The sequence below is a fragment of the Urocampus carinirostris genome, chromosome 3, assembly GCF_059441175.1.
Source record: "Urocampus carinirostris isolate Australia breed hairy pipefish chromosome 3, RoL_Ucar_1.0, whole genome shotgun sequence".
In the NCBI taxonomy this organism is placed as follows: Eukaryota; Metazoa; Chordata; class Actinopteri; order Syngnathiformes; family Syngnathidae; genus Urocampus; species Urocampus carinirostris.
This window is the reverse complement of record NC_142351.1, coordinates 59,874,585-59,886,327: the sequence shown is the minus strand read 5'-3', so window position 1 is coordinate 59,886,327 and position 11,743 is coordinate 59,874,585. Positions and strand designations below refer to the sequence as shown.

The window sequence follows — 11,743 nt, the reverse complement described above, 5'->3', positions numbered from 1 at the left end:
GAGCCACTGCCGCCCCAAACTAGCTTCGTTTGTGTACAGATTTTGTCCATCAACACAATGGAAAACTACGTGGAGAGTTTAGACAAGCAAGCACGCGAGCGGTACGCTGCAAAGTTGCATTTTATTGGAAAATTGGATCGCTACAAAATTAAAAACAAGGACTGGAAGTCTGATCCCGATTTGTTGCCGTGTGTGACTTACATCGAACTTGTTAACTATCTTATTTTCCACCCAAGTCCCTTTTGTGAACTGAAGGATTTTCAAAATTACAAAAGTATGGAAGCCTACGACAGATTTGTGTCTGGTTGGGTTCGGGATGTGTCTGTGCACACAAGCAAAGGTGATGAAAACAAGATTGTGAAAGGGAAAGTTCTACATTCTCAGAGTTTGTCTCAGCCAAGTTTACAACCATGGATCATTGTTGACAAGTCATCATCGATTCTGTGTGCCCATTGCAACTGTGTTGCAGGTTTAGGGGAATGTTGTTCTCATGTGGCTTCCCTTTTGTCTATGTTGAACAACCCGGGAAAGGCAACGCTTCTCTGAAAGGCGCACCGGTGGCTAAGTTAGCCTAGCTTTCGGGGGCTTTAAATCCTCTATTGACGTGAGTTGACTGAGGAAAGGAGACACCCTTTCCCTGAAACCGCGTTGAATTTCTCCACCAAAATAGTGTACAAATGAGAAACGGAGTTTTGTTCGGTTTTTAAATGTCGTTTTCGGCAAAATACCTCACATATATGTTATAAAAGTAGTTTGGGGTCGTCAAGCTGTTGTCATGAAGTACACATGTCCCATAACCTTTTTAAAATTTATTTCTACATCATAAATAATTCAATTTACCTGTCAGAAAGTGGTCAGAACAATCACGAACACAGTCAAGCTTTGGCAAATTCGACCGGTTGATAGCTGCCAGCCACATTCGTCTTCGCCGTTCACTTTTCTCCTGAGCTTCAATCCCCTGATCGTAAACACACTTCGGAAGTCTAAAGAAGCCCTTCCCACCCTTTTCCCCTCGGCTACAACAGCCAACAATAACGCACGTATTCGGCATTACAATGTAGAATCTAACTGGTTCGCTGAACAATAACAAGGAAGTGAAAAGCTTTGTGGACTTCCAAAATGGGCGCCAGCAATGCATTGTGGGTAATCTTAGGACCTCGAAGCACCTATAGGCATATGCGCGGCTGATTTTAGGTTCAGAGCTTTGGAGGTGCTGAGCAACCAGAGTGTCTGGCTGGGGAACATTTTTAAGCTCTGACAAACATACAAATAATTTAGGAGGATGTGTTGTGTATTTCTTTACAGTTTCTCTTGTAAGACTCACATGGTGCTTTTTAACAAGAAAAATGTCCATGCTGTGATGGGAGGATGACCACACACATAACTTACACACCCGCAATTAAGCTTAGGCCGATCATTTGTGCGTTCGATTCAATGCAGCATAAATGAGGACTAATATATGTTGATGATAACAAAGTCCTTATATTGGGTGGTAAAATAGTTGTTCAACACAACCACTGTGTAACATACTCATACCTGTCAACCTGTACGTTTTTGCCGTAGAAAGTACGTTTATTATGCATTTTAAGACGTGTACGACGTACAAGAAAATCTGTACGGAAAAACGCAAATTTGTCAATTCTGGGTACACCGACTATCACGAAACGGCAAATAAATTAAGTCAAATGAGTTCCCCGCGGTAGCCTCTGTCTCGGCATCGTTTTTTTCCCGTTGCAAACAAAGCCAGCGGTTTGATGCTACTGTGCGCATGCGTCTGCCGCCTCGGATTTCATGTGGTAGTTTGTGTAGTGAAAGGAAGTCCGTCTCCTTTTAGAGAACCGTCTTTTTCGGCTCAACTCGTTAAAGAGAGACTGCTCTCAAACGGATCACTTGCTTTGATGCATTATACTACGAATCATTATGTTGTATAAAGAAGTTTAAAAAAAGGAAGTATAAAAGGAAAAAAGACAGGTTTGTGGTTATTCCTTTAATCAGTATAATACCAACAATAATTTTATGCAGATAATGAATTAATAATTTGAATAAGAAAATGTATTATTCTACCTAATTATATTTGCATGTATGTTTTCCTTCTACAGTGAACATCCAAGCTACTTCATTTTTTACCTTTTTTATAATAAACCTCATTCATGTCGAGCAACTCAGTATCTCACAACAACATGTTAATTAAGAATATATATGATATAACGAAACACATGTACAAGATAACATGTTAAACTACATAAACACGTTTGAAAAAAATATGGTGTAAGATTTTTTTATATTTTGTAAGGGAAAATACAACAGTTAGTAAGGGCATGGAGCCATGGAGTTTGACAAGTATGCATACTCTCCCCATAACACACCACAGCCTCCACAGACCTCAAGTGACCTTAACCTGAGCAAAAGACGAGAGGGGCAGGGGTGCGAAAGCGGTGCGAGGAATCAAATGGACCGTACCATTTCAAGGTAGTGGAGTATTTCTGACGCGGCATTGGTTAGATTTTTGTTTTGTTTTCCTTTATTTTTTTCAATCTGCCATGTTTCATCACATTTGAGCGTATCCTGAATCATATTAGGGCAAAAAGAGTTTTTCAAATGCTATTTTTGGGGGTGTTCGGGGAACATGGGGACTCCCAAAAACAGGCTGGTTACGCCCATGGGCATGAGACAAATCAAAAGAAAGCTTCAACCCTCATCTTGTATGTTTCCAGCTTTTGCCATAGTTTACTACAGTTTAGCATTTTTAGGTTTCTTGTGAATACTCGTTTCCAAGAAAACTACTGAGACAAACGGCTATTTGTGAAAACATGCATTTCAAGCAGTCGGTGCTATTTTTTTTTTGTTTTTTTTTTTTGCATATGTAATACTTCCTATATCTAAACAATGCTTTCGAAAAGCACAAGGGAGCTTCCCTCACAAAATAACAAATTATTGCAAGAACTCGAAATTTATGATGAATGATGCATTAACTTTGCAAGAACTTTTCAGGGCCCGATGATTCGGGTGACGTAATCACACGATTTCGGTCAACACTGCAGTCATGCAGAAACGTCAACCCCCTCAACCCCGATTATGACCAAAGAACAATCCATAATTTTTGTGATCGTAGTGTACATATATTTGTGCACCTAATATTGACGATCAGTGCAGTATGCGATGATATTTGTCGAACAATTGATAGAAATATAATGTTCTTATTGAAACTTATTTCAGTCGACGACTGATCATACGTGTGAAGTCACCAACGAGGGCGAGTTGCGTCTTTACACAGACACGAGTCTTTCGTCAGTGTTTACTCAAAAATATTTCGTTAACTTTACCGTCACTGATCGCATTTGCTCGACTAGACAAAAATAGTATCACTTAATTAAAGTTTCCCTTCTCGGAGAGTCGTTTTATTTTTGCATCAAATCAGACACTGTCAGAAAGATGGAGACGGAAGAAGGCGACCAAGCGGTAAGTTTGTTTTTCAATTATTACGTCATATTTTTTGGACATATTTTTCAGGAACAATGGTTGTTAATTTGCACTAATTTCTTTTTTATTTATGACATTGGTGAGCTATGAGGGCCTGCAAGGCATTCTCTGCAAGCCTAAAATATCTGAATCATATGATGTCTATTATATTATGTCCATCGATACTTTTTAAATAATTCCAAAATGTCTGTCAACCACATAATTATATGTGGCCCGCGAAACAATGATGAGAGAAGTTCAGGAGTACAAAATTAGCTTCATCTTGTCAAACAATGACTTGCAGTCCCGAACCCAAAGCAAGGCACTACTTGCAAAGCACCCACATTACACTGTAGCTGTATTTGCTGACTACCACTAAACAAGGTAACATTGATAAGTAGATAGATAGATAGATAGATAGATAGATGCATTATTATTCATCCCCATAGGGAAATTCACATTTCCAGCAGCATCCTCATGTTAAAAATGAAATAAAATAAGAGATATAGAATACAAAAATACCCAATAAAACCCGTAGATTGAGGAAAGCCATCCCAATTTAATAAAAGTCACAGACGTGCTGTTTAAAACTATACGAAAAATATAAAATTAAAGACAAGAGCACCTCAGTGTCTTTGCAGAAGTTCCCAGATTGAAGTTAGCATTTTCATTAGAAAAATAAAGGTCAGAAATACTTTTATATCATTAAATAAAAAAAATTATATGAGTGTTTGTCTGTTATTTTTGTCACTTTCCAGTCAGCATTAGTTTTCCCGAGTTAAATAACCGCAGTGGAAATTAATTTAATTTATTATTATTATATATTTTCTTTTTTTTTTTTACAACCGCACAGTTGACAAACACTACAAATGATTATATCTTAGTGAATGAAAACAAATATTGAGGAAAGAAAAAACACTATAAATGTTTTAAAATCAAATCCCTTAGTCCTAATTTTTGAGAGCCTCTGAAAAGAACCCTAGCCCTCCAGCTAAGGCTCACATTTTATGCAATTCATTACTGTTCTCGCCCCATGAGAATTTTTTTTTAAACATGAAGCCCCCAAGCTAAAATTAGTTTGACACCCCTGTTCTAGGGGGTTAGCTAAAATTTGTACAGCGATAGACTTATCGTGACTTTTACATAAATTGGTATATTGTGAATGTTTATCCATGTGAACACGCAGCCGCCCTCTCACAATAGAATTATGGAGCAACGATGGAGGAAAGTGCAACAACAGAGACTCCATTTACCCATGTATGTCTTCAGTTTGTTTTGTGATTATTCAGTCTTGTCTAAAGCAACCTTAAGTCAATTTATCATTTTTGCAGGCCAATTGGCTTCCTGCAAAGTGCCAACGCAATGGCGGTGTCCCAAGCTGTGAAAGCTTACAAACAGACCAAAGAGTGTGGGAGAATTGTCCGCACCCCATCACCAGAGCCTCAATTCCCTCCTAGTGTAAGAATATATTCTTGAAAAAAATCACGTTTGCACATCATATTGCAACAATATAACGTGTTGTGTTTCAAACTATGCCTCAAAGATGCAAAGTGAAGATCGGAAGCACAGGGTGAGTTCGCTTTCCGAAAGCAAATGTGGAGACTCAGTGATTTGTTCACTTAAGAAATTGAGATCTCTGTTTACCTGTGTGCAGATGAACTACGTATTTTTGAGGCAGTGCATAGAAAGCCGTCCAGTGATTCCAATCCCGCAGGAGTGGTTAGATTCCATCGACGGAAAAGTACCGCCTCAACTTAAAGACAATCCACAGAAGAACAAAATCCTCGATCAACTCCTTGCGGAAGTCAGTGAAAACTTCCACGATGTTATCATCAAACATACAGGTATTGAAGATATTAACACGTTTGAGTCTTTTTTTTGTACATTTAAAAGTTGCAAAAAAATGGTTTTCGTTTAAGTGGACTCATTCCTGAAGGATCCAGAAAGTGAAGGAACTCCTCCGCTAAGGCTGACATCTCTTCCACTTGAGTGAGTTTTTAATGACACACTCTCAAAACAGTTGGGTCCATAGATAATCATATTTGGCTCAACAAAAGAATAGGGGTAAGAAAACTCTTTTAGATGCGAGCCACATTTAGTTAAGAAAATTGTCAGAGCGCCCAGGGCAGAAGGAAAAAGGGTTGATTTGATTTTCTTTTTTTTTAATTCTTCGATAGCAATACAGGACAAAAAAAGATAATACAGACTTGCAGTTCTTCTTTTTTCTAGCCAAGAATAAATATTCATGCAGATATCCGCATGTACACAATGTGTTTGATTTTATATTTCTTTAATACTAGATTACTTTTTTTTATCAAATTGGGTTTGAAACACTCAACAACAAATCCCAAAAATATATTATTTCTTTGTTTTTGAGTGGATTTTTTTTGCCTGAAAGTGCTTTTCAAATAAATTTGTATTAAAGTATTAAATATACATTAAAAAACATTAAATCCAGTTGTGCTAGCTCAGAAGATTTTTATTATGTCCTGCATGCAGTTTGATAATTATATTTATTAATAAAATACATTTAAAAAGAAAATGCAAGTACACCAAAATATGTAGCCAGATATTTAGATATTTTATGGAGAACAATACAAAATGGCACAAATGGGAAGAGTGGCACCAGAACAACATCGTTATGGAGTAGAATTTTATTTTACCATTTCATATATTATCCTTTTATTTTTTCCATCTTTATTTGCCTGATTAAAAAGCCTGACAGGGTGCATGTTTCGCCCACGGACTGTGGTTTGCCCATTGCTTTTCTACAAGTCCCAAAAACAACATAAGATATTGGATCACGTTGTACAAAGTTACTCACCAAAACTGGGATGCATGACAAGTTTAGATTCATTTTTGATGAAACAACTCCGAAAGTTGCATCCAATTGATCCGAGTTGTTCCTTTTATGACCCAATTCGTGTGTTTTTTTTTGTTTGTTTCATCAAAATGTTTTTCAAGTGTATGATTTGTCCTCAGCAAGTGATAGTGTGTTATTTTTGTTAAATCATTTGTTTTGTGTGTGTGTTGTTTGTGTTGTAGTATTCTGGAATACTCCAAATCACGACGCGAGAGCTTTGTGATTAGCCGAAAAATGATGAGGGTAAATTTGCACATTGTCCATCCCATAATGCAAACAATTTTGGAAATTGGACAGGCAACCTTTTCTTCAATGGCTTTAGTGGATCTTACCGGATATCGGTAAGGAAATCAAATTAAAGAGCATTTTGATTTTCACGTTGTTGAACCAAGTTGAACTCAATTGTTCTGTAGGGCTTTGGGGCCCGTAGATGGCAAGGAGCTGAATAAAGACCTGGCTGTTGAATGTGAGACAGTAGAGGAACAAATCATGAATTCATGGTTCCCGAAAGTCATCAATCTATTAACCAGCCCCAAAACACTGGGTTCAGTGAAAGACGACGTCTTGGACTCCTTCTTTGACTGCGCATGCACACTCATTTCCAATCAGGTGCAGTTCAGCCACTCTGCATATTCCAACAACTTTTGTATTTCTTATATTTCAGTGTTTTCTCTTTGGTCAGCCGATTTTCTGATAGAATTTATTGAAACAGTTGCTTAGTTCTTTGTCCTTTTCAATGAATTACCAGCTGAAAAACTTGCTTCAGAGGAGTGTGGAGGGCTTTGTCTACCCGTTCCATCCAGACAACTACCACTTCTTACCCATCTTTCATATGACCCTGACGTTTATTGATGAACAGATGGGAATCTACCCCACCTTATTGGAGCTTGAAGAAGATGTATTTGAAATTATGAATGCCATAACAAATACACTGCAGGTAAGCGCACATGTTTTTTGCTACAGTGCCTTGCAAAAGTTTTGCCCAAGAACTTTTTGCCATATTGTTATATTTCAATTTTCAAATTTATAGATTAAAAAAAAAACTCAAAATATATTCTAAGAATCAACAACATGTGTGACACAATCATGACAAGAAACCAAATCCATTCAACATGCCATATTAAGATTCAGATATACTTTATTGTCATTCTAGTACACGTGTATACAGAACGAAATGTCGATACATCTGACCCGCACAGTTTCCTTGAATGTACAGATATAAATAAAATGTTGTATTGAGTTGGAGTATTGAAGTACTAATAATATACTAAATAATTATGGCTCTATATATTATTATACAATAGTGCAAAGAGTGCAAGAGTAGCAGCTAACCAGATGTGCAAAATGGGCAGTCAGGTAAACAAGTGACTGTACAGTAACAATAACACTGTAGTACAATAGTGCAGAGGAGAACAGATGTGCAAAGGAGTGGCTAGGTATAAAGAACTCCTAGTACTGCAAAAAAACAAAACAGACAAACAGATGTACAGATTAGCAGCAGTGTAGACTTACTATGTGTGTGATTGACCATTTAACAGGCCAGGGGGACAAAACTATTGCAGAACCTGGTGGTCCTGCACCGCACACTGCAGTACCTCTTCCCAGAGGCTAGCAGAGTGAACAGTCCATGATGGGGGTGAGAGGGGTCCCTAATGATGTTCTTCGCTCGGGATAGGCAGCGCTTCTGGCCAATGTCCTGAATGGAGGGGATAGAAGTCCCGATGATTTTCTCTGCTGTCCTCATCACCCTCCTCACACTACCTCAGTCCGAGGCACTGCAGCCTCCACACCACACAGAGATACAGCTGGTCAGGATGCTCTCTATGGTGCCCCTGTAGAATATGATGAGGGTGGGTGGGGGCAGGTGGGCTCTCCTCATCCTCCGCAGGAGTACTACCAAATAAAATATTGAGTTAATACTTTGTACAACTTCCATTTGCTGCGATTACAGCCACAAGAGTATCTTTCTTTAAGTTTTGCACGTATTGAACAATAAATATTTGCTCATTCTTTCCCACAAAATGGCTCAAGTTCATTAAGATTGATTTGTGATCATTTTTGCTCAGCATTTTTCAGACCTTTACACAAATGTTCTAAAGGATTTACATTATAAAGGTGTGATAGGAGAAAATTCTGTTGCGGTTGGAAGTACTGTTCACAAAGCCCGTTTTTAAGATAATCAACTTATTGCAAGGATAAAGAGTTACATCATGGCTGAAGCAAAGCAACCCCAGAGAATGATGCTGCCACCACCATGTTTGACAGTGGGGATAGTGTTTTCAGGATGGCGCTCAATGGCTTTGCATTGAGCGCAAAAAGTTCAATTTTGGTCTCACCTGACTAGAGCACCTTGTCCCACAAGTTATTTGCGTTACCCATTTGGCTTCTTGCAAATGCTAAACGGGCCTTTTTATGGTATTCTTTCAGAAAGGGCTTTCTTTTTGCCACAATCCAAAAGGGCAGATTTATGCAGATTATGACTAACAGTTCTCTTATGCACAGATTATCCAATTTCAGATGTGTATGCCTGCAGGTTATCCAATGAAATCATGGATTTCCTGGTTGCTTCTCCGATTAGTTGTCCCCTTCTTTGGGTCGGAAGTTTAGAGGGACAGCCAGGTCTTGGTAGGTTTGCGGTGGTTTTGTGCTCTCTCCATTTTAATATTACTGCTCGCACACATGTATAAATGTTTTAAAATCTTCTTTCATCCCATTCCTTTTTGGGACTCTTCCACAACTTTATCCCGGACCTGCCTTGTGTGTTCTTTGGTCTTAATAATCCTTTCATAAAGTTTCATAATGCTGTCTGTTTAGGTGTATGTAAACTGAGACTTAATGACACAAAGGTGCAGTTTGTCATTGTTAGCCAGTTAGGTCGACATTCGATCATTCAGAAGTCTTCATGTTACTTTTGGAGTCGGTTGAGATGAGAGAACAAGGATTGAGATAAATGTTTTTCAACACCCACTTTTCAGTTTTTTCCGTGGTAAATAGAGTGTGAAGTGTCCAAATAATTTGGTTCGACTTCAAAATTGTGTTGTAAATGTTGATTCTTAGAAAATATGTTTATCTTTTAAGCTTTTGGTTTGATGCCTGTAATGTGGCAATATGACAATAGGTTCTTGGTGGGGCCAATACTTTTACGGGGAACAATACATTGCCCTACACCAGGGGTCGGGAACCTTTTTGACTCAAAGAGCCATAAAAGCAAAAAATATTAATTTTATTTTGGGAAAGAGCCACACCATAAATTATGAGACAAATTTACTAAATTGCTAAACCGGCGCCCCAGACAAAAGCTTAGTCTTCAGCACATTTATTTTTGATGATTTGATAAAAATTATGAAAAGAGAATAATGCCAGAGCCCCTGTCCCAAATTCAACAAACAGACCACTTTAAACTTGTCTCTTTCTTGCAATTACTCAAGATAGGTTAAACTCCTTTTGACCTTTTTTTTCATACATATTGGTTTCAAAACCAGATGCAAGCATTTATTTTGTAAAAACGTCCCAACATTCTGAGAATAGGGAGCCTTATGTGCTTACCTTTGGCGAGAGATGGGAGGGAATGCTTGTACTTTTTGCATAGCTCCACCCATCCCTCCCACTCGCCCAATCAAATGACTAAGTTCTCTTCCGGTGTTTTGGCGTATTTACAGTTCTGTGGATTCATCATAAGGTATCTGAACACTGAACACAGATTATTTAGTGAACTTTTAAATAAAGGATTCTTTAGCGTTGTACAGCCAAAACGAGTTTTTTTTCCCCTTTTTTGTGTGACACCTTGACTGTAAATTGTAGTGAAAAACGTGCCCTATATATACTGCGAAGTGTTACTTTTAAATTTAGCTTTGTTTGGCTTTACGTGTACCTGAATAGGATAGACAATTTCGGTTTTGAACAAGATGGAGAAATTTTGCATGCAATCAAATTGGTCTCTGAGCCACAGATACTCATAGAAAGAGCCATATATGGCTCGCGAGCCATAGGTTCCCGACCCCTGTCCTACACCAATCTGCAGCTTTACACATATTTAACGATAATTTTTATCTTAAGAAAGTGCAAACAGTTCAGTCGTGGCTGGACGAATCCTTGTCAGCGTACATAGATGCCAAGGCCCCAGATCACACCCTAGCATGGGCTCACTTCACTGTCTCAGCAACTGTGCGCAAGCATCTGGAAGAGCCTGACCGATACTTTCAGAATTATGGTAATTAAATTATCATCTCAAATTGTTCAGTCATTTCACGATGTGCTTTTTAACATTTAATTTTTTTCTAGTTGAAAATTATAATTGGTTAGTAGACGGAACTGCTCACAAACGAGTCGAGACGTTTGTGAATGAAAATCACTCATTTACCGAATATATAAAGGTGAGGATGCTCAACTTTAGAATGTTACTGGGCCACTGCTCCCGGTTGACTGTCACTTGCAATCTGATGGCGATTTCTAGATCGTGGAAGAGTTTCGGGACTTGTCAAGGAAGCTGGGTAACCTCCCAGCAAAGGTTCACTTTCCAATGGTCGAATTGTATTGTGAGGACCTAAACAAGGGACTGTCTCAAAAAGCAAAGACTTGTGCTGAAATACTTATAAACAACATGAAATCCAAACACACGCAGCAAAACTTACAGTGAGTATCATTTCTCATGAAATGTGTCTCTTTCCTGTTATTTTGCTGCATGAAATTGTTTTATTGAAAGGATCATCTCGGATTTTGAAACCATTCAAGAAACCGCATTGAATGTACCCGTTACTACTGATGAAATGGCACAGATGATTGCATACATTGAAGTGACTAAGTCAAATGGGATTGCACTTCTTCATGAAAGGATAAAGGTAAAGATGAACTTTTTTTGCATGTTGTTTTTACTTGTGTACTATTATTTTTCATAAAACACCACAGATCTTTTATTTAGAACTATAATAGTCTTGCATTTTCTGATGTGGCAGAAAGCCTACAACAGACTTAGCTACCTTCTTGATGTCCACATTTTTGAACCAGAAGACCTCGAACTCAATTCAACTGTATTTAAGTGGCCGTTGAAAATCCTCGAAGTGTTTGAACTCAGCGACGAGGTAAAGTAACACTCTATTAATGGAATTTTACTTGCGCTATAGTTTTCTTTTCAAGTATGATGGTAAGATGGATGCATGTCCTTTTAGGTTTTCCAAGAAGCTAAGGCCAAAGGGGAGAAGGAAATGCTTGCCAAGAGAGAAAGGGTCATTGTTCATCTTGCCAAGCTAGAACGGAGGGTTGATGAGTTCCCTCACTGCTCTGAGCTGGATATGATGCAGCAGGTACACATTGTTTTTACTTCAAATTACCATAAAATAAAGTAGTTAATTAAACTCACACAATGAGAAGCTTGGGAAAAATGAAAGCAGCAAATATTATTTGAACTGTAAAATTTGTCACCAA

At 38.2% G+C, this 11,743-nt stretch overlaps 1 protein-coding gene across 2 annotated transcripts in view; it reads left to right on the top strand.

Annotated features, from left to right (window-relative positions):
- The first annotated feature begins 3,142 nt into the window (after positions 1 to 3,142).
- The window catches only part of LOC148370290 (dynein axonemal heavy chain 12-like), a 31,335-nt gene continuing 22,734 nt past the window's right edge, over positions 3,143 to 11,743 (top strand). The window contains exons 1-15 of one of the 2 annotated variants that reach the window (XM_088332769.1): positions 3,143 to 3,459; positions 4,646 to 4,716; positions 4,791 to 4,917; positions 5,003 to 5,029; positions 5,114 to 5,303; positions 5,379 to 5,448; positions 6,505 to 6,663; positions 6,736 to 6,931; positions 7,071 to 7,259; positions 10,379 to 10,532; positions 10,604 to 10,695; positions 10,776 to 10,954; positions 11,025 to 11,160; positions 11,275 to 11,400; positions 11,488 to 11,622. In XM_088332769.1, the coding sequence (XP_088188895.1) occupies positions 3,433 to 3,459; positions 4,646 to 4,716; positions 4,791 to 4,917; positions 5,003 to 5,029; positions 5,114 to 5,303; positions 5,379 to 5,448; positions 6,505 to 6,663; positions 6,736 to 6,931; positions 7,071 to 7,259; positions 10,379 to 10,532; positions 10,604 to 10,695; positions 10,776 to 10,954; positions 11,025 to 11,160; positions 11,275 to 11,400; positions 11,488 to 11,622 (1,878 nt within the window). In that variant the 5' untranslated portion in view covers positions 3,143 to 3,432. The remainder of the gene's footprint in view (positions 3,460 to 4,645; positions 4,717 to 4,790; positions 4,918 to 5,002; positions 5,030 to 5,113; positions 5,304 to 5,378; positions 5,449 to 6,504; positions 6,664 to 6,735; positions 6,932 to 7,070; positions 7,260 to 10,378; positions 10,533 to 10,603; positions 10,696 to 10,775; positions 10,955 to 11,024; positions 11,161 to 11,274; positions 11,401 to 11,487; positions 11,623 to 11,743) is intronic. The other variant, XM_088332768.1, reaches the window with a different exon arrangement.